At 34.7% G+C, this 19515-nt stretch overlaps 2 protein-coding genes across 4 annotated transcripts; one reads left to right on the forward strand and one right to left on the reverse strand.

Annotated features, from left to right (window-relative positions):
- Positions 1 to 215: 215 nt before the first annotated feature.
- LOC132170793 (mitochondrial ATP-independent inner membrane protease subunit 1a) lies at positions 216 to 3474 on the forward strand. 3 transcript variants are annotated; one of them, XM_059581901.2, is made up of 5 exons: positions 216 to 375; positions 448 to 672; positions 1058 to 1168; positions 2017 to 2079; positions 2526 to 3474. In XM_059581901.2, the coding sequence occupies exons 1-4, from the start codon at positions 250 to 252 to the stop codon at positions 2077 to 2079; spliced, it is 525 nt and encodes a 174-aa protein (XP_059437884.1). In that variant the 5' UTR covers positions 216 to 249; the 3' UTR covers positions 2526 to 3474. The 3 variants fall into 3 exon arrangements, with proteins under 3 accessions (XP_059437884.1, XP_059437882.1, XP_059437883.1); XM_059581899.2 differs by having other exon boundaries at positions 3089 to 3474; XM_059581900.2 differs by having other exon boundaries at positions 3168 to 3474.
- A 490-nt stretch (positions 3475 to 3964) lies between these two features.
- On the reverse strand, positions 3965 to 16980 carry LOC132170698 (tobamovirus multiplication protein 1). The gene is made up of 13 exons (XM_088517081.1): positions 16516 to 16980; positions 15140 to 15190; positions 14334 to 14367; positions 12749 to 12835; positions 12611 to 12662; positions 9389 to 9566; positions 9143 to 9238; positions 8115 to 8175; positions 6123 to 6187; positions 5823 to 5897; positions 5643 to 5718; positions 4696 to 4859; positions 3965 to 4332 (listed from the first exon to the last, which is right to left on the reverse strand). Exons 1-13 carry the CDS (start codon positions 16618 to 16620, stop codon positions 4309 to 4311), a joined length of 1068 nt encoding a protein of 355 aa, XP_088373207.1. The 5' UTR covers positions 16621 to 16980; the 3' UTR covers positions 3965 to 4308.
- Positions 16981 to 19515: the final 2535 nt, after the last annotated feature.

Here is a 19515-nt window from a genome sequence, read left to right on the forward strand (position 1 = left end):
CCTAGCTAATGGTCGTAGTCCGGCCATCCAGCCCAAGAGACTCATGGAGAAGGTTTTGCCGCCTTCGGGCCGGCTTGAAGTGGTGACCGAAATTATGTGGGCTGCTTATTGAATAATATTGGGCTCACTTTCTCTGCAAAGGTCCAACAAAATCAACATTTTCAAACCTTCACTATAAACCCAAAAGAAGTTTTTTTTTTTTTTTGTGAGAAACTGAAAGAGAGCTTAGAGAGAGAGAGAAAGAGAGAGATGGGACTGAGGAAGCTGTGGCAGTATAGGAGCATAGTGAGAGAAGCATGGGATCAAACCACGGCCGTGGCAACGTTTCTCTGCGGCCTCCACGTCACCAACAAGTACCTCTGCACCTTTGGCATGGTAAGTGAAAGAACCTAAATCCTCGTTCTGCTTCTGCGGACAAGAGGAACTGATATAATCTGGTGCGTGCAGGCCTACGGTCCCAGCATGCTCCCGACCTTCAATCTGACCGGTGATCTCTTCCTGGCAGATCGCCTCTCCACTCGGTTCGGCAAGGTGGGCCGCGGAGATGTCGTCCTCGTGCGGTCCCCTGAGGATCCTCGGAAGGTGGTGGCCAAGCGCTTGTTGGGGATGGAGGGCGATTCTGTCACCTACGTTGTGGACCCCAAGAACAGTGATAGGTCCGAGACTGTTGTGGTATGATCAATGCCACTCTTTTTCTTCTTGGGTTTTCAGATTGGGTTTTGTTTTTGCTAGTTTTCGTTTTCTGTTTGATGGTTTTTTTGGGGGCGTGTAATTGGTTTTGAAGATTGGATATGTTCTACATTTTCTTTGATAATATTTGCTTAATGGGTTTTTGAGTCTCTGGTTTTTCTACTTCGATTTTCACCAAACGAGATTGGAAAAAAAAAAAGTCCTTTTCTTTGTTTTGATTGGATTTTTTTTCTTCTTCTAATTTTGTGCTTGGTGGGCTTTGAGTTGTGCTTGTCTTGCTAAAGTTTGATCTCTTGCTTTGTTTTTTGTTTTTGCTAAGATTATCTATGTGCTTTGTTATGCTAGTGTTGCTAATCTCTCTCTATAGGTTCCAAAGGGACACGTTTGGATAGAGGGAGACAACATCTATAATTCCAAAGATTCAAGACAATTTGGACCTATTCCTTATGGCCTCGTTGAAGGAAAAATATTCTGGAAGGTGAGTATCTCTTCTTTCCTTAGCCCGTTTTATGTGGAATTTGAAGCTTTAAATTGTATAACTCATCACTGCCACTAAAATGAAAGAAGAAAAGAGGGTCAGGGTATAATCTAATCATCTTTCTTATGATGATTGGTACTTTTGGCTATGTAATACACGGGAAATATTAATGGACTTTCTTTTCATGACTGAAAGAAAAATGTACGCAGCCAATTCAAATTAGTGTATATATAAAGTGCAAAGTAAATTATTGTAGTGGACAAGTAGAGATTGATATGACAATGCAATCAGCTTTTCTAAATTATCTTTATAGACACTGTTTAACAATTGTAATGTAAAACTAAAGTTCTAAGTCACTTATTCTTCCTGATGAAAACTAGTTTATAAAGCCCTATCCCCTATGGCTTGAAGGATGATTGCATAAGGTTGACAACCAGTGATAAAAGCCACCGGTTATAACCTTTATCTGAATCCTGAAAGTGTGGATGGCTAATGAAGCATTTATTAACACTACTAATAATAATAACAACGTTATTTATCATTATTATTATTTTTGATAAGTAAATATTTATCATTATTATTATTATTATTATTATTATTATGATGATGATGATGATGATGATCGCTATTATTATTAGAATTACTACTGTTTCATTTGAGTTGAGTGACTGAAACCGATGTGTAAGCTTAGGTTCATGTCTTGCCCTTTGGATGTCATAAGTTGGTTTTAGGTAGCCTATCCAAAGTAATCATCGTGCTGGAAAACCAACATCTGTTAAATTCTACCGTTGCAACTTTTTTTTTTTTTTTTTTTTTTTCTTAAATATCTGTGCTCATTTTGTTTGTAGATATGGCCACCTAAAGAATTTGGTTCATTGGGACAAAGCAGAATGAAGGATCCAGATCTATAGGTACTCTTCTTAAGCAATCAATTCTCTTTGTGTTCCATTTGAGAGTGCATTTCTCTAATCTTCATTTGTCAAAACTGTTGTGCGCTTAATTATGAAACCTTGTCGTAAAGTCATGGTTGCAGCTAATATTGTTCTATAGGGAATATAGAAGCTTATGTTCACCAGTAATTATAAGCCTAAAGAAAGTTGGAGTAGCTGGAATTCCATTTTGAAGTTATTTAATATCATTATATTTTCTTGCTTCCTTCTTAAATCATCTCTTGTCACAAGGTGTAGAGCTCCAATATTTCTGAGAAGGATTGTCAATGTTACATTCCTAATTGTTATAGAGAAAGAAACAAATGCTCTAAATGCAGTTAAGCAAAGGACCAAAAATCTTTTTATTTGTTCTCTCATATGCTTATCCCCTATATTTTCTAAGATTACTCACTTTGCTTTTGCTATAGGGTCATTAACTCCTCGTTTCACAAAAAAGAAGAGAAAAAAAGGACAAAATTCCTTCTGTGTGAATATCACATTGTGTTAGATTTGGCGTTTAATAGAATAATAGTTAAGAGTAGAGGAAAGATGTGTGAAGGAAATGAAAGGGACAAGCATTTCTACATTTTGCTGCCTTATTAATTCAATGGACTATCTGAAGTACACATGTAAATAAAGTTGGATATTAGAAATATATACGTATAGAGAGATTACTTTGGACTGTAAATGATCAAATATTCTGACATCTGAAGACTAGTATGCTCTTTATAATATCTAAATAAAAATGGCCAATATCATCGTCTTCCCTATGTCACCAAATAGTCCTGCACTGTTTAAACTTTTTATTCCTAAACCCGCATTAGGAACTATAAAAGAGTGAAAATCGAAAACGAATTGTTTGGTAGCAAAAGGGAGACTCTTAAGAGCCTTCAGTGGTCTCTCACCACCTCTTTTTTGTTCTGTCCTCCTTACTCTTGTCTTGTTCTTCTTTTCTAACCTGAGAAAACAAATTTTTCAATACATGTTGTAGGCCTTTTGGTGGTTGCTATTTAGTGGTCTGATACTAATAGCTAGTTATGTTTGGTGTCCTGCACATATTTCCTGGTTAGCCGCACATCAACAACGTAAGCAGAAGATTCAGGCAACTGTTTTTGTGTGCTATGGAGGTTACTATTTTCTGGACAAGGATGTCGCCATTTCAAATTTCATGGTCAAGATTTAAAATTTGTACATCTAATGGTATACATGAAGTCAATATTGGAACCTCTTTTAGAAAATTTAGATGATGTGACATGAAATGGATAGGACACTATACCTATTTTCTTGTATGACAATTCAAAACTTTTGGGCTTATAGATTCAATTAGCTGAAGTATTGACCAATGTGTACTTTACCTGAGGATTTATTGGAGGCCAATTTTCAGCTCTTTGTTGTAGCCTCTGGATTTTCTACTTTGTTTAGGACGTTAGTTGGAAGACTCAAATGTTTGAGTAAACCCAAGTGAGATTATTGGCTCCTACCAATTGTATGTCTTCATGGATTAAAAGAAGTTGCATTTATTTTGGTGAAAATGGCACGCATTTGTTAATTTGGTATCTTTTGGCTAAACTGTTCACTTTTTGAAAGGCCAAAGTGAGAGCTATGAAGGGCATATTTGAGAGTGCGTTTAATACTTAAAAAGTTCATTTCACGAAAAAAGTATACGTTTGGTAAAAAAAAATTGAATGTGCTTTTAAGGGTCCAAAAAACTTAAAAATGGCCAAAATGAGCGTTTTTGTCAAAAATCGCTTTTTGACTTAAAAGCTATATTTTTCAAACAGTTTCAAACAGGCTCGAAGAAATGTTTTAACCTTCTGTCAATCTTGGAACATTTGCATACACAGGAGCAAAGTCATGAAACAAAATATTGGAAAAACGAAACAAAGGCATTTGATTCTCATAAGTGGGAAAAAAATCAGCTTTATCACTGCTGTGTTTATATATGGGGAAAGGAAAATCCTTCACTCAGCATCCTATAACTATTTACACAAGAATGTCAAAACCATAGCAAATGGCAACGTTGCGGCTGTACTTCATCCCTCTCAGCATTACCTCTATGATATTAGGACCATTGGCCAAGGATGTAACTGAGCAGCCTCCCATTGTCCTGTGTCAGTGGAAAAACCAAACCATTCTCCATATTGTTAAGAAATTCCAGCCTTCTTCCTTAATTTGGCAGAAAGGAGCACTCATTTGCATTCAGAAAGGCAATTATATAGGACTTCCTCTTGATATCTGCAAAAAACAAATAAAGTCACAAATGGTGTCTTGTCTCTCTGGTACTCATTAATCTGCAGTCATCTATGGGAGAAAGCTCCTAGTAGGCATCAAAGGGTAAGAGACATGAATGCAGCAATAATGATAAGACCACAGAAAAATTTCTAACGAAGAAATCAACCGACATGCCGCATCCTAACTGTTGCAGTCCTAGAATCAGAAGAGTTTCAAAATTTCCATCATTGAAAAAAAGAAAGAAAGAAAAGGAAACCCCAATTTTGAAAAACAGGTTGAGTTCCATACCAGTAGACAGATTACAACTAAGTTGTAAGTTCATAAGTATTGCATTGACAAATGAGCCAGTGAAAAGGACATGCAAACCTGATTCTGCAAGCTCATTGCAGTTGTCCAGCGCTGAGAATGTTGCACTGTTGCCGTACCATCGGCGATGAAAGTTATTGTACTTGCTTCTTGCATGTTAGCTGCTACTGATGGTGGTAGTTCTCTCATGCTCCATAATATAAAGGCTGAGGGTATCGATGAACCTGGCAACAACATGATCTTTATATTATAAGTTAAAAACTCATTACTTCTTCACAAAATCTTAATCAAACCCCTAATATAGAGGAGCAAGTTCATGCTATGTCCTGCTTATTTATTGCCAATCATAACTCTATGTTCCATCCCGCTATACTAAAATATAATACTTGCCATGATAGTAACATCAAAAGAATCTATCAACTATAATGTACAAGCAACTGGCGGTGAGTGACGCAGAAACAACTGACACGTAACTGATAACATCAAAAGTATCCCATTCAAAGTTTCCTAACCAGAATTAAAAAAAGAAAAAAGATCCATCTTAGATGCACCAAAGCATGGTTGAAGTTGAGAACCTGGGATGCTACATTAATTTCATAGCTACTATATCAAGTAAACAAGATACGATAATGGGGTAAATTATAAAAATTGATAAGTCACCTCGTACGCATATAAATCATGCCTCAGCAGATCTAAGAACACCTACACAGTCGTTTCATCAGCCAATAAATTGGTTTTCAAAAGACAGTCCATGCCCTAAGGAGAATCGTATAGTTTAAGCATAGACAAAGGGTAGAATCTCCAACAGAAGCATAAAACAAAATCATCTAATCAGCCAGTGTATTGCAGAAAGAAGAAACGAAGGGAATCCCACCAAGAAAAGATGTGAAGAGAAGGGAGGATTAGAAGAAAGTGTGAAAAGAAGAAAAGAAAAAGTGCAAAAAAAATGGCCCCTCATCATTTTCAGCCAATCTGAGAACCTGACATGAAAAATTAGGACCGCGTACCTATAAAATAATACAAAATCAGGAACAGAGAAGTATAAATAACATTTACACGCGGCCGACACCAGTAATATAGCATCTGCAACCATAACGACATGATGAAGTTAGAGAAAGCTAGTATTATGTTGGGTTGGTAATTTTTGAATACAGAATGAATTGTATGACCAACAGAGAAATGTATACCGGAACATCAGTTAAAAGAGCTACAAAAGAACTTGAAGTGAAACAGAGCACAGAAACAACAGCTAAACCTGCAACCTGCACAGAACAGAATACTTCCCCCCATTATTATATAGAACTACAAAACCATTGATGGACATATATATACAAAGATAAATGCTCCCACTGCATACACACAGGCCATTAACAGGCTTTTAGTAGCATTATAGTGGAACCAGCAAACGAATTATATCAAACACAGGCCATGTCACTCACTATGTTAATAATAAAAACAAGATAATTAAACAAAAACGAATTTAATACCTTCCACATTTCAGATGAAGCTCGCTCAGATCTAACTTTGCTCATTTTCAAGCATAACAGAAGTCCTGAAGAGAAATCATGGCACAAAGGATAAATATTTTTATATTTCATCCAAAAAAAAAAAAAAAAAAAAAAAAAGGAAGAAAAAAGGGCAGACATCAACACGTAATTCATTTTGACAGCAACTGGACATTGAGCTTGTTTGTGATTGCATTAAGAAATAGAGCTTTTAAATCTAGAAAGAACTTTTTAGAAAAAATTTTATTTTTAGGCTTTTTTTCAAAAGTGTGTTTTGGCTTTTTTTATAGCAAAAAGTCAAAGAAGTATTTTTTGAATTGTTTACCAATCGAACCAGCTTTTCGTTTGGCAAACTTTTTATGTACTAAAAGTCAATCTCACACAGGCTCATACTCAATCACCAAGGTGTTACCTCACCCAATACATCTTGTCAGTTACTAAGTCATGAAAAACATAGCAGCTCAATTTTCTCCAACCTACAAACTAGTTTGTTCAGGCTCATATTCAATCACCAAGGTGTTACCTCACCCAAGACATCTTGTCAGTTACTAAGTCATGAAAAACTTGGCAGCTCAATTTTCTCCAACCTACAAACTATTTCGTTCAGGTACATTTGATAAATCACAGTTTATTTTTATTTTATTTGCTGACTGATACCAACATAATATTGATGGGAAGTTAAGATAGTTGAACTTTAAAATTTGCCATAGTAATGTGAATTTATCAGCAGGAGACATCCTCATGGGCAATAATATCATGACGATTTTCTTTGTACTTTTTATGTGAATGCTCAATAAAATTTTCTTCTTAGGAGAAGAAAAAAATACTATTTTGCATCAAATAGTGAAGAAGGTTTCAGTTCATCCATCCACAAAATGTCCTTTCAACCATTTGGGTTAACTAAACTCCTATGAAGAAAAATCTCTCATTAAAAGTAATATCTTTTGTCATCAAATCAGAGACTAGATGTTTTATCATCTCCATCACATTCTTGTCAACTTCTCACTTGTCCTTTCAGCAAATCCAACTGACATTGACTTACTCACTAACACCATAGATGGCCAAAACCAAACCAACATTTGCAGACTAATGATCTATAATGCCTCCCCCACTCAACAATTTTGGTTTCTCAATTTCGTCAACTAAACTGATTTTAAGAACATATTATCCTTGGTGTCATGATTTTCTATTTCTAAAGCAAGGCTGTGTCCAAACTTGTTTCAGGTGTGTAACATTTAGTTCCAAAAGAAAGTCAGGTGACAGCCCCAGAGACCCTGTAGTAGTAAGCTTGCACCTCCGAAAACTAATAAAATCTAGAGTCAACGCTGGCCTTTTACATCAGATGAGGAAAACAAAGGTCACAAGACTTACTGTACTCTCTTATTCCTGAACTCCATTCCTATAATGGATAAATGCTTCATGGGCTCAACGTTCAATGAGTAGCACATATGGACTACGCAATATTAGATCAAGCTAAATGCAATAGAAGGATCAAAACTACACAACTAAATGATACAGAACAACTGGACAACTTATTTTATAATTTTAAGATAACTTTATTTTTATAAGCATAATGAGATCACAATCTTTTTTATTTTTTTTATTTTTCTAAAAAGTAATAAGATCCCATTAGAAAACAAAACGGCATTGCCCTAGTACATGGGATTTAGACAAGATAGAGACAGAAAAAAGGAAAAAGAAAACTAAGCGCTGAAATTACAAATTAAAAGAATTGTGAAAGATATTAAAATATCCCACTATTGATTAATTTTAACAGTTTTCCTGCAAGCATAATCATCTAAATAATCTGATTGAACTAAAATAACTTAGTAGCACCGCTACAAATCTTCGCTTATGATGCCATAAAACATTACAGGCTAGGAGCACCAAGACATTACATCAAAGAAAGCAACAGGCAATATGCAAGATACAGAAGTTGCAAGAGAAAATTACTACTAAAATGTAGTTGCTCACCATAACATGCTAATGCTCCTCCTAATAAAAGTATTGCTATGGCAAAAAAGGCTACATACACCTGCATGATGAGTAAATCATTGCACTATGACTTCACCACTTGTTAGTTATAAACAAAAACCAGAAAGCTTCAATATCGTGTGGGAGCACTCATACCCTACTTCTCACTTTGAGAAAAGGATTTTATTAACATTTTTAGCAACCCTTTTTTTTTAAAGTAATGTACATTCATTCAGAGAGCAGAGGGACATAGCCCAAGTATACAACGGGTATACAAGAGAACCCCTTAATTAAATATAATTTAGCAACTTAATACACTAATGATATATAATTAAGCTATATGTTAAACCACCATGGCTAATTTTAACACAAGCACCTGATTAAAACGCAGCACAGCCATTTCTTACTAGCAACAAAAACTAGTGAAGGGCAATACATTCTATCACTGAAATAGGGTTGGTCTAGCATCCAAAATTAACAAAAACAATTGTGTTTAACTAAAGTTGAGAACATATCATTAATATGACAATTTATTGATTTCAAGTTACTAAAAAAATGGCAGAACCTCTTTAATGCCTGTCATAATAGCTAGATCTTGAAAAATCTGCTTTAACATAATAATGAAGAGTTTTGCCTTCTACAACAGCCGACTTCTATATCTCCACTACATAAAATTGCAATTCTAAAGCAATGGGCAACAGACTGAAACCCTGACTAATTTACTGTATGTGCCCCCAATAGGTTACTAGAAATCTCATCTCAAACAAAGTGGATATGTCCCTTAAATAGGCAGTAGAAATCAGCCTAGAAAAACAATCTTTACATCCATTGGATTGAAATTTAATATGTACACAATAAGAAGTTAAGAATCATGTTGCAATTGATGAACTAGATGAAGTTCAATGTCAAACAAGTATTATGTTGAAAAGCATGAGAAGGTGTTCTATAATGATATCAATGGAACTTATCAAAAAAATAAATAGTGATATCAATGGGAAAAAGTAGAACAATAATTACTCTGTTCATACCCGAGCCACAACTGCAGAATCAATAGGATTCTTTCCCACCTCAATCCCGATTATTACAGCACATATCACCATTACAACAAAAACTAGCACAGTAACCTGGTAAACAAGTAGAGAGTTAACAACAGATTTGGATGCACTGATTTTTCCAACGAGTACATAGCAATTCAATAAGGAATAATACAGCAATAATCAATCTTTATAAATAGAAGTAGATACTAAACAAGAAATTTTTAATTGTTGCCATACCAATATCACAATCTTCTGGCGGCTTCTAACATGAAGAAAGCGGAGGGGAAAAAACTTTCTATGACCATCTGTGTTTGATGAACTTGGTTTATTTGAGGTCTTATCTAATAAACCTTCCTGAAAACTGCTTTCTTCATCCTCATCATCCTCATCGTTTGCCTGATGGCAAAGGTCAACCCTATAAAAAAATCCACCACACAAATATAGAATATTGCTCATAGGAAACGCTAGCGTGACAGAAAATTTGTATATCTACCAACTTGAAATGAAAATATTTAAATATAACCAATTGAATATTATATATTGGTTAATGAGACCTTGACACTTCTGGATCTCTGTTATTATACCGGAAAACACAGGAGATAGAAATTAGCTATTGATATAGGCCGTGGTCATCCAAAAAGGGGGTTGGTGGGTTATTGGCCACTGTACAAGACCATCTCCTCATACCCACAAAATTTCCCTCCAAACAGTCATGTTTCAAACTCTTAAGGAAAAAAAAAAAGAAAAAAAGAAACCTCTACTCGTTTACTACTTTCTAAGAACCTTGAGAGATAGATGTGCAATGTCAGTGCTCTTTTTCTTTTTTGTTTTCTTTTCTTTATTTGGATTAGAAAATGAAGGGCAGGGGGATGAATAGCAGCTCAGAGTTTCCAAAATCTAAGCAACAAAATGCTACTGAAGTTGCTGCTCATTCCGCTTCCTTACGGAAACCCTTCCCGATGAAAGATGCAGTTGTAATTATTAAATCCGTGAAGAAGGCCGAAGTTTTAAGCGAGTTAGAGCGATCCACTCTCATGGAAGAGGTGAGTTAGAGGCAGAAATCTAGGGCGTTGTAGTACGTGGCCAACTCCAATAGGAGGAAGAACTACATTGACCCCTTGTTGATTGATGGAACACTTTCTACCAACCGGGTGAAGATCAGCAAGCCAATGTTCACTTTTATAATGAGTTGTATACCAAGCAATTCAACTGGCGAACTTTGTTGGATGATCTTTCCTTCTAGTCTATTGGGGAGGCTGAGGCAACTTGGTTGGAGAGAGAATTTGAGGAAATGGAGGCACTGGAGGTAGTGAAAGCAATGAATGGTGACAAGGCAGTAGGCCCTGATGGTTTCTCTATAGTGTTCTTCCAAGCCTGCTAGGATGTGTTGAAAGTAGACATTATGAAGGTTTTTGTGTCTTCCATGCTAGAGGTAAGTTCCAAAAGAGCCTTAATGCTACAATGATCGCCCTCATTCCGAAGATTCTAGGGGGCGTTGATTCTTTCGCCCAATTAGCCTCGTAAGGCATTTACAAGATTATTGTTACGATTTTGGCAAACAGGTTAAGGATGGCAATTTGTCATTATGATGGAGGCATTAGATAGAATGATCTTTGCGGAAATGAGTGGGGGATTGTTATTTGGCTTCTTTGTGGGACTAGGGATTGATATCTCGCATCTTCTGTTTGTGGATTATATGTTGATTTTCAACAGGGCTGACCCAAATCACCTTCGACATTTGCAGTGCTTGTTTTTATGCTTTGTAGGTATCTCAAGCTTGAAGGTCAATTTGGCCAAGTCAATATTGGATCATGTGGATGATGTTGTTGATGTAGATGGGTTGGCAGATATTATGGGTTATGAGGTTTCACCCTTGCCTTTGAAGTATCTTGGTCTTCCATTGGGGCCTCCCATAAGGCCAAGACTATTTGGAACGAAGTTATTGAAAAGATAGAGTGGTGCTTGGCTAGTTGGAAAATGAAGTATTTGTTTTAAGGGTGGTAGGGTTACCCTTATAAAAAGTAAACTTTTCAACTTACCTACAAGCTTCATGTCCCTCTTTACTCTTTCTATAGGCGTTGCAAATCGTATTGGCTTCAACGTGATTTCCTTTAGGGTGGGTTAGGTGATGGGTTCAAATATCACCTGATAAATTGATCCAAAGTTTGCCCTCCAATCTCTGAAAGAGGGGGAACTTGCTGATGTTCAATCGAGCTTTCTAAGGGAAATGACTATGGCACTATGCACATAAGAAAAAGGCTTGATGGAGAGTGGTGGCTGACTCTAAATTTGGTAGTTCGTAGGGTGGGTGGTGTTTTGTTGAGACTCTTGGAACGCATGGGGTGGGCCTATGGAAGAATATTAGAAGAGGTTACAGGAATTTCTTTAGCCATACCAAATTTGAGATGGATTCAAGTTTCATTTTTGGCATGATCCATGGTGTGGGCATATGGCTCTTAAGGTCACCTTTCTAGATTTAATTAGGCGTATACGAAAGATGCTTCTGTTGTGTCGCACTTGGAATTGTCGGGTGGAGCTACTCAATGGAATGTAAGCTTGGCTATAGTGGCTCATGATTGGAAGTTGGATGTATTTGCCTCGTTATTAATTTAGTGTGAAACGGGAAGGTGAAGACAACCTTTGGTGAGTCCCCTCCAAAAGAGGTTTATTTGCTGTTACATCCTTCTATAGTGTCTTAGCATGCATTGATGGCTTACGTTTCCCTTCGAAGAGTGTTTGGCGGACTAAGGTTCCTTTGAGCATTGCCTTTATTGCTTGGTTGGCAACCCTAAGAAAGATCCTTACCATGGATAATCTGAAGAAACATGTCATAGTGGTTGATAGATATTGTATGTGTAAACGAAACAAGGAGTCCATGGACCATCTTCTTCATTGTGACTCTGTGAGGTTGTCGGTGCCTTAAGGGAATAATTCTTCATTCGATTTGGGTTATGCTTCAACGAGTAGTTGATTTATATGCACGGTGGACTATCAGGAGTGCTCAGAGTGTTGCTTTGTAGAAGGTTGCGCCTTCATGCCTTTTGTGGTGTCTATGGAGGGAAATGAATGACGATTTAAGGACCGTGCGAGGACATTGGAGGAGCTTAAGTCGTTATTTTTGCATACTTTGTATCTATGGACAAACTTTTGTTTCTCCTTTGGTGATGAGATATCATGACTTCCTAGTTCTCTCTTTTCCTTTTTTTTTTTTTTTTGATAAGTCTTTTTCTCTTTTTTCATTCTAATTAGGTGTTTTCTCATGTATACTTCCTATATACCTGGGGGCTTTATGCTTTTTATAATATCTCCATTACTCAAAAAAAATAAAATAAAATAAAATCCAATGAATTGGCTATTGCATCCATGACTCAAAAGAAAAATAATGAACTCCATGCTTGCATCCAAATAAAATTATCTCAGATAAATTTGCAATATTCTAACAATAAAGAGAAAACATACCAGAATGATAAAAGTAGAAGAAACGCCGCAAAAAACAGAATTTTCGGGAATGCTGCAAAGCAAAAATTTTCACAATTCAAATACTTTTACCACGCTCTTAACATGGCATCTAGTCAGTAACCAAGACTGAAGGCATACCCATGAAGATAAAACCACAAGAGTTAGACCAACATGGCCAACCCATGCAAGTAGCAAGAGGAGTTAATACAAGATAAATGAAGTAACCTGCAATGGCACAACAATAATTAAAGCTTCATTCTGAACCAAGGATTCTATAAAAAACATACTCATAATGCCAAAAAAGCTACACCAATTATCAATAGCTATTACCAGAATAATATTTTTAAGAAATATCAAATAATTAATCAAGCCAGGCATATATCTATAGAAAATGACAAAACCAACAGAAACAACTAACAAGGATGAGCGGGAACATAATAAGCATGCATGAAGGACCTGCACTGTCTAGAAGTGACTAGCAAGTAAATTAAATGCTATTCAAAATCCTACAGGATACAAAGAAACAAACTGCAGATGACATTCCAACTGAATTAACTATGGGTATAGTCCAGAGACAGGAATTTCTTGATTAATATTATTTCTTGTTTCCCTCACAAATTCATACTGAGGGGAAATTTGCAAAGGAATAACAAAAACAACCAGAAATTAATTATTTGCTGCAGACCGTAGTATCAGAAGCTTAATCATATGTCAAAACTATGACAGGAAGTGGTGAGGGTCAGGGTACAAAAGGAACAAAAGAGCAATTAAATATTAATAGACCAGGAAAAAAAAAAAAAAAAAATCTGTAGTCTAAAGCACTCTGAAAAGGTAAGAGATTAAAAATAAAGCACCAAATAAGAAACTGCCTCATGAATTCATGATGTGGCAAATTCCCAAGTTGTGGACACCAAAGACATTACAATGTACCAGTTATCTGCTACAAGAAACTAAAAATAGTTTCTGCAAAAGCAACCACAAGAAGAGACCCCAAAGCATGTCTAATATGCAAATTTCACAAAATGAAAAAGACATCTGAAGTCCTTAGCAACGCAAAAGAACAGCATTTACGATTAAATCTATCTTTAACAAACAAAAACTTCAACTTCCAGAGACAAGAAAATGCCTCTATCTTGATCAAGCGAACGCTTCTTAGCATTGAAGAAGAATTGCCTGCCTTTCCTGTTACATTCATACAAGACTCAGTATACAGGTGGTGACATATCTCGATGGTCACCAAGCACCAAAATAGTTGCCAGCAGCCCCTAGCTAAACAGAGATCAGGTCATGGACTATCCAAATTATTCAAAAGCATAGAAAGAGAGAAAGAGAAAGAGAGAGAGTGAGTGTTGTACACTTGATCATGGTAGCCATGTAAAGAAGCATTTGACCATGAATCTGACCTTAGATTTAGCTGTCAGGAAAGGTAATATTATGCGAACTCCAAAAGTAGTTAAAAAAAAGTAATTCTACTGATTACTGAATACTTAGCAGCCCAAACTCATCAAGCATTATGTAGTATGCACTTCAAACAGTCGAAAAAATAAGTATATGTTTAAAGCTATCACTAAATAAATGTAAGATGGCAAAAGACTCATCATATGCATCAAATAAGAGGCACTCATACATTAAAGAATCATCAAAAGGGCAACTGCAATCATTTCAAAAATAATAAGCTTGAAATACCAAGGGATATAGTATGATGCAAAATACAATCGCTTACCCATATTAGAAGAGCCAATCATTAGGTGAAACACCTGCAGTTTAACATTCATAAGTATCAAAATAATCCCAATATGCTTAAATTGGAACTCAATGCATAACTAGTTATTTAACAATTGCTTTTACATAGATTCATACCTATAGACATATGAATGTTAACATGCATGTATGTATGTTGAAGAGTTACATCTTAACCATAAACATGCACCATAAATCACTGTGTTCACTGAAAGTAAAACAGGGTGTATTGACAGCACCATAAGCATTTACCTTGCCACTAGCCATCTTCCCAATGTCTATTCATCTCTCCTTTGAGAAAAATTTAAGCACAATCTTAGTTGAGCTAGTGGCGGGTGACTTCAATTATTAACCTAAATCTTGAAATCAATATTTACGACATGCATTTTATAACTGTAGTTACTCTATATCGAGTCAAGTCAGGTCAGATGAATCTCACCACATCCTTCCAACGTAGTTTGGAAAGTAATCAAGTAACTGGACCAGAAGGATCAAGCCTAGGGTGCCCCAGTGACCAGTTCAACCAGTCAATCCACCCCAATTACACTAGTTTAACAGAAGTTACAGTTAAAGTGTGCACCCACTCACATTCAGTGGAGTGGCTCCCATGGTAGACCCATTCCATACATTAGTAGGTGAACCCTCAAGGGGCACAATCCTTGATGTGCTTGTAGCATAACTCCCAGAATACTTTAGGTAGCCTATTAATTATTTAGTCATATGTATACATACATACAAGCACAGATCCTTGGAGGTGGGTAATATGATTCTATGTAACATGTCACTTACTTTTTGACGAGTCCAGCCTAGTTGTGAATTTCTTGAGTGGATCCTTATCAACTGGAACACAATGAGGCAACAAAAGCTAGTTAGAAAAGAACTTCACATAACTGTGCAATTAACATAATATGTTCATATTTTTCATGTAATATCTAAGAACCTGTAATATTCACAATAACTACAGCTATCACTTTTCAGACATTTGCAATGTGTGGCCCACAAACGGGAGGGGAGGATCAACCCGTTCAGTATAATTCCAAAGAAAGTATGCATACATGTGAAGAATCAATCAAGCAATCAATGATAAATGAGAGCAGAACTAGAACTCAAAACTTCAAGCATTATGTGGCTTTGACATCATAATTGTGCCTAGCCTCGCACCTAAACTATGATTGAAGAAAGAAAGGTACATTATGCAAGGCAGTCCTTTCATGTTTATGATATACTAGAATATTTTCTTAGTAAAATTTTAATTGATTATAATATTTGAAATAACAAAAATATGTATAAAGGTTCTGAAGAAACCCCCACCATTGAAAAAGATCTCCAGGACCCAAAATGATAAGGAGGCAGACCAAAAAGAAATTGAGTTGACACAAGTATATAGGCCCAAACAAATTACATGGGAAGTAAGGACAGCATAGCACACCTACCTCAAGATTTAAGTCTTCAGTGAGCTAAGTTGAGCTCTTGAGGAAGAAAATGGAAGAAGAGACTTTTCTTTTTGCTAGTAAATTACACACACCCTCAGTGGGTCTTGAACCCACAATAGCGTGTAAATTCAAAAGAAAGCATGGCCCCAAACAAAAATCAACACCAATTAGTAGATATATTAAAAATGTAGTAAAGGGGGGTATAGCAAGCAGGAAGTCCTGAACATGTACTCCACAGAGATAGTCACTGCTTATATAAATGACATAAAACCTTTAAGTCACTTTCCTGACTTGAATGGAAGCTCACTCTGAGGTCAATTGGCAGATAAACATTTCATAAAAAGCCTTGCATTCATCTCAACATTACAAAATCAAAACAAACTCAACCCCATAAACAGTCCAACGGGCATAGGAAATACCCTTTCACCCAATGGTCCCAAACATTAAAATGAATAATATCAACAGAATGCCCAGCTCAAAGTCTAAAACCACTCTAACCTACATACAAAACCAATTCCATTTATCAAGTTCCACCCTTTTCATACTCCATTAAAACCCATACAGCAAAACCAACCTCATCAATCAAATTCCACTCTTGAACGCATTTCCAATCACATTTCTCATCCTTCTCAGTTTTCACATCATCCAAAAAGCAAAGAAGACGCGAAGCATCCAAATTTGGAAATGCAAGAGCAAAAAACCGAAACCCAAATCAAAAAGAGCAGAACAAACCTGATAAAATGCAAGAGCAGCAATAACAACATCAACTAGGCCAAGAACCACATTCACACCCACCAAGACCCGTGGAAAGCAAGACCCTTCTCTCAATTCAAACATCCCTCTCTGTCTCTCTGTCTCTCTCTCTCTCTCTCTCTCTCCCTATCCTCAGTGGCTTTCAATGACACTATGAATGAAGAAATTGTCCGTTTGCCGTGCTTTTTGTATCAAACAGTGAAGTGTACGGCCTGCGAAACCAAGTACTTTTGAAGGTGTCTTTCATGGCAGATCTGTTGGGTGATTTTATTTGCTCACTGTCATAGGATTTGACACACACACACAGAGGGCAAAAATCTGATTTTGGGCAATTTGTGGGTATTTATGGTAAGTTCATGAAATTTTGGAGGTGAAAGGAGTAATTTGCGACGAGATGATAGGAGGAAAAATGATGCGGCGTTTTGTCTGATACCAACGCGGGTGGCTTTCAGGCGTTGAAGAAGTAAGAAGATTCCTCACTGATGCCCTTTTTGACTTAGTTTACTGATCTGTCCAAAGCCCTAATATATAATATTTAACTTTTTTTAGTATAATCATATAATACTAAAAAAAAATTAAAAATTACAGTTTTATTTTAATTTTATAAAAATATTTACTTATTCTTTTTGAACTATAATCATTTGTGCAATTGCTCCTTAAAATTCAAAAACTTTTCAATTAGTATATCCAATATAAGAAGTTTACAATATCGTCTGTCCATTTGGATTTTCTATTAAATTCTAATTATGGAGGCTTAGAATTCTAACATACTCATTTTTTTATTAATTTTTTTTTATAATTAAAATAGTTTTGTAATTTTATAAATTTTATAATGGTATAAAAGGTTATTCAACCATTTGATGTTCGATTTAGAGCCTATTTGGTGGTATTGCGTTTGAGAAAAAAAAAAAATTGAGCAAAAATTTCATTTTTAAGTTTGTTAAAAGTACGTTTTGGCCATTTTTTAAGGCTTATTTATGATTGCGTTTTAGGGGCCTAAAAGTGCTTTTAACACTCAAAAAGTTCGTTTGAAGAAAAAAGTACTTGTTTAGTAAAATTAATTAAAAGCGTTTTTAATGGTCCAAATAAGCCTACAAATGGTCAAAAAATACTTTTGACAAAAGCTTAAAAATGAAGCTTTTGCCCAAAAACCCTTTTTGACTTAAAAGTTCTATTTGTCAAACGCAATCTCAAACAGACTCTTAAGATGTGTTTGATAAAAGGTTTTGGTAGGTTTTGGTTTGATACTTAGCAAAAATTGATTGATGTAAAAAAAAGTAAGAATGTTTTTTTTTTTAAGTGAAAAAGTAAGTATGTTTGGTATGAAAAAAAAAAAAAAAAAAAAAAAAAAAATTGTTTGGTATTGATTTTTTTATTTGAATAGTAATAAAAAGTGATTGATGTGATGTAAAAAATAAGAACGTAGAAAAAGTTAAAAAGTAAGATGAATAGTGTTAAAGAAAAAGTGAATAGTGTTGAAAGCAAAACATGTTATCAAACGGAGCCTTAGGCTTTTTGGACCCTTAAAAACGCTTTTAATTTTTTTACCAAACGAATAATTTTTTTCTTCAAACGAACTTTTTAAGTGTTAAAAACACTTTTACGCCCCTCAAATACAATCTCAAACAGGCCCTTAACCCAAAACTATAACGGATGACATTATGATGTCACCATTATCTAATTAAATTCCAGCAAAATATCTTCTTAATTAAACTTTTTGTGGCTTAAATTCTGTTTGTTTCTTAGCAAAATGTGTTCTAATTCTGACAATTTATTTTCTTCCACTACAAAAAAAAAAAAAATGTATTTTTTGACGTGGCAAACAGTAACTTATGTTTGCCACATCAAAACATATTGACGTGTTGAAGAAGACACGTCAACAAAGATATTTTTGACGTGGTGCATTGTAACAAGTCAAAAGTTTTTGACGTGTGGAATTGACACGTCAAAAAATTTTAACGTGTAAATTCACACGTCAAAAACTTTTGACGTTTCACAATGGCACGTCAAAAACTTTTGACGTGTGTAATCGACACGTCAAAAGTTTTTGACGTGTATAATTGACACGTCAAAAGTTTTTGACGTGTCAATTCCACAAGTAAAAAACTTTTTTTTTTTGTAAAAAAACATTAACATTAATTTTGATATAAAAAAATATGCATTAAAAAACAATCATGCATAATCATTCTATATATATATATATATATATTGTGTACCAATTAATATAATTATTACATGCAAGCATATAATTCAACCATTTCATTAATATTCATTTGAACATATATATATATATATATATATATATATATATATATATATATATATATTATATCATGCATGCATAAATCGATCAATCTAGTAATATTAATATGATAGCTAGCCATATTATTTTTTAAAAAATATATAAAACATACTTGATACATTTATTTTATAAGACTCGCAAACTTCACATGAACTCGGCAAACACAACATATGTGGTCGGTCAGTTAATACATCTAATTATCTATACATCTAGAATATTAATTTATTTATTCTCTAATTAATTGTAATTGGATAATGTGTTATATAAGAGGAAAAAATTATATGATAGAGTAAATATAATTTTAATAAAATTAAAATAAATATAATTTATAATAATTTAAATAACATAATATATTTAATTATTTATTATAAGTTTTTGACGTGTCATGCATGACACGTCAAAAAAATATTAAGTTTAATTTTATATATATGTATATATATATCAAAACTAATTTTAATTTTGATATAAAAAAATATGTATTTAAAAACAATTAATGTTAATTGGCATAAAAAATTAATTTTGATTGGATAGGAAAATTATAGTTTATCATATTAGTATAAATTACTTGGTATATATATATATATCACATGCGTGCCAATTAATATATATGCATGCATAATCATTCTATATATATATATATATATTGTATACCAATTAATATAATTATTACATGCAAG

The sequence above is a fragment of the Corylus avellana genome, chromosome 1 (genome assembly GCF_965113065.1).
Source record: "Corylus avellana chromosome 1, dhCorAvel1.hap1.2, whole genome shotgun sequence".
NCBI classification, from domain to species: Eukaryota; Viridiplantae; Streptophyta; class Magnoliopsida; order Fagales; family Betulaceae; genus Corylus; species Corylus avellana.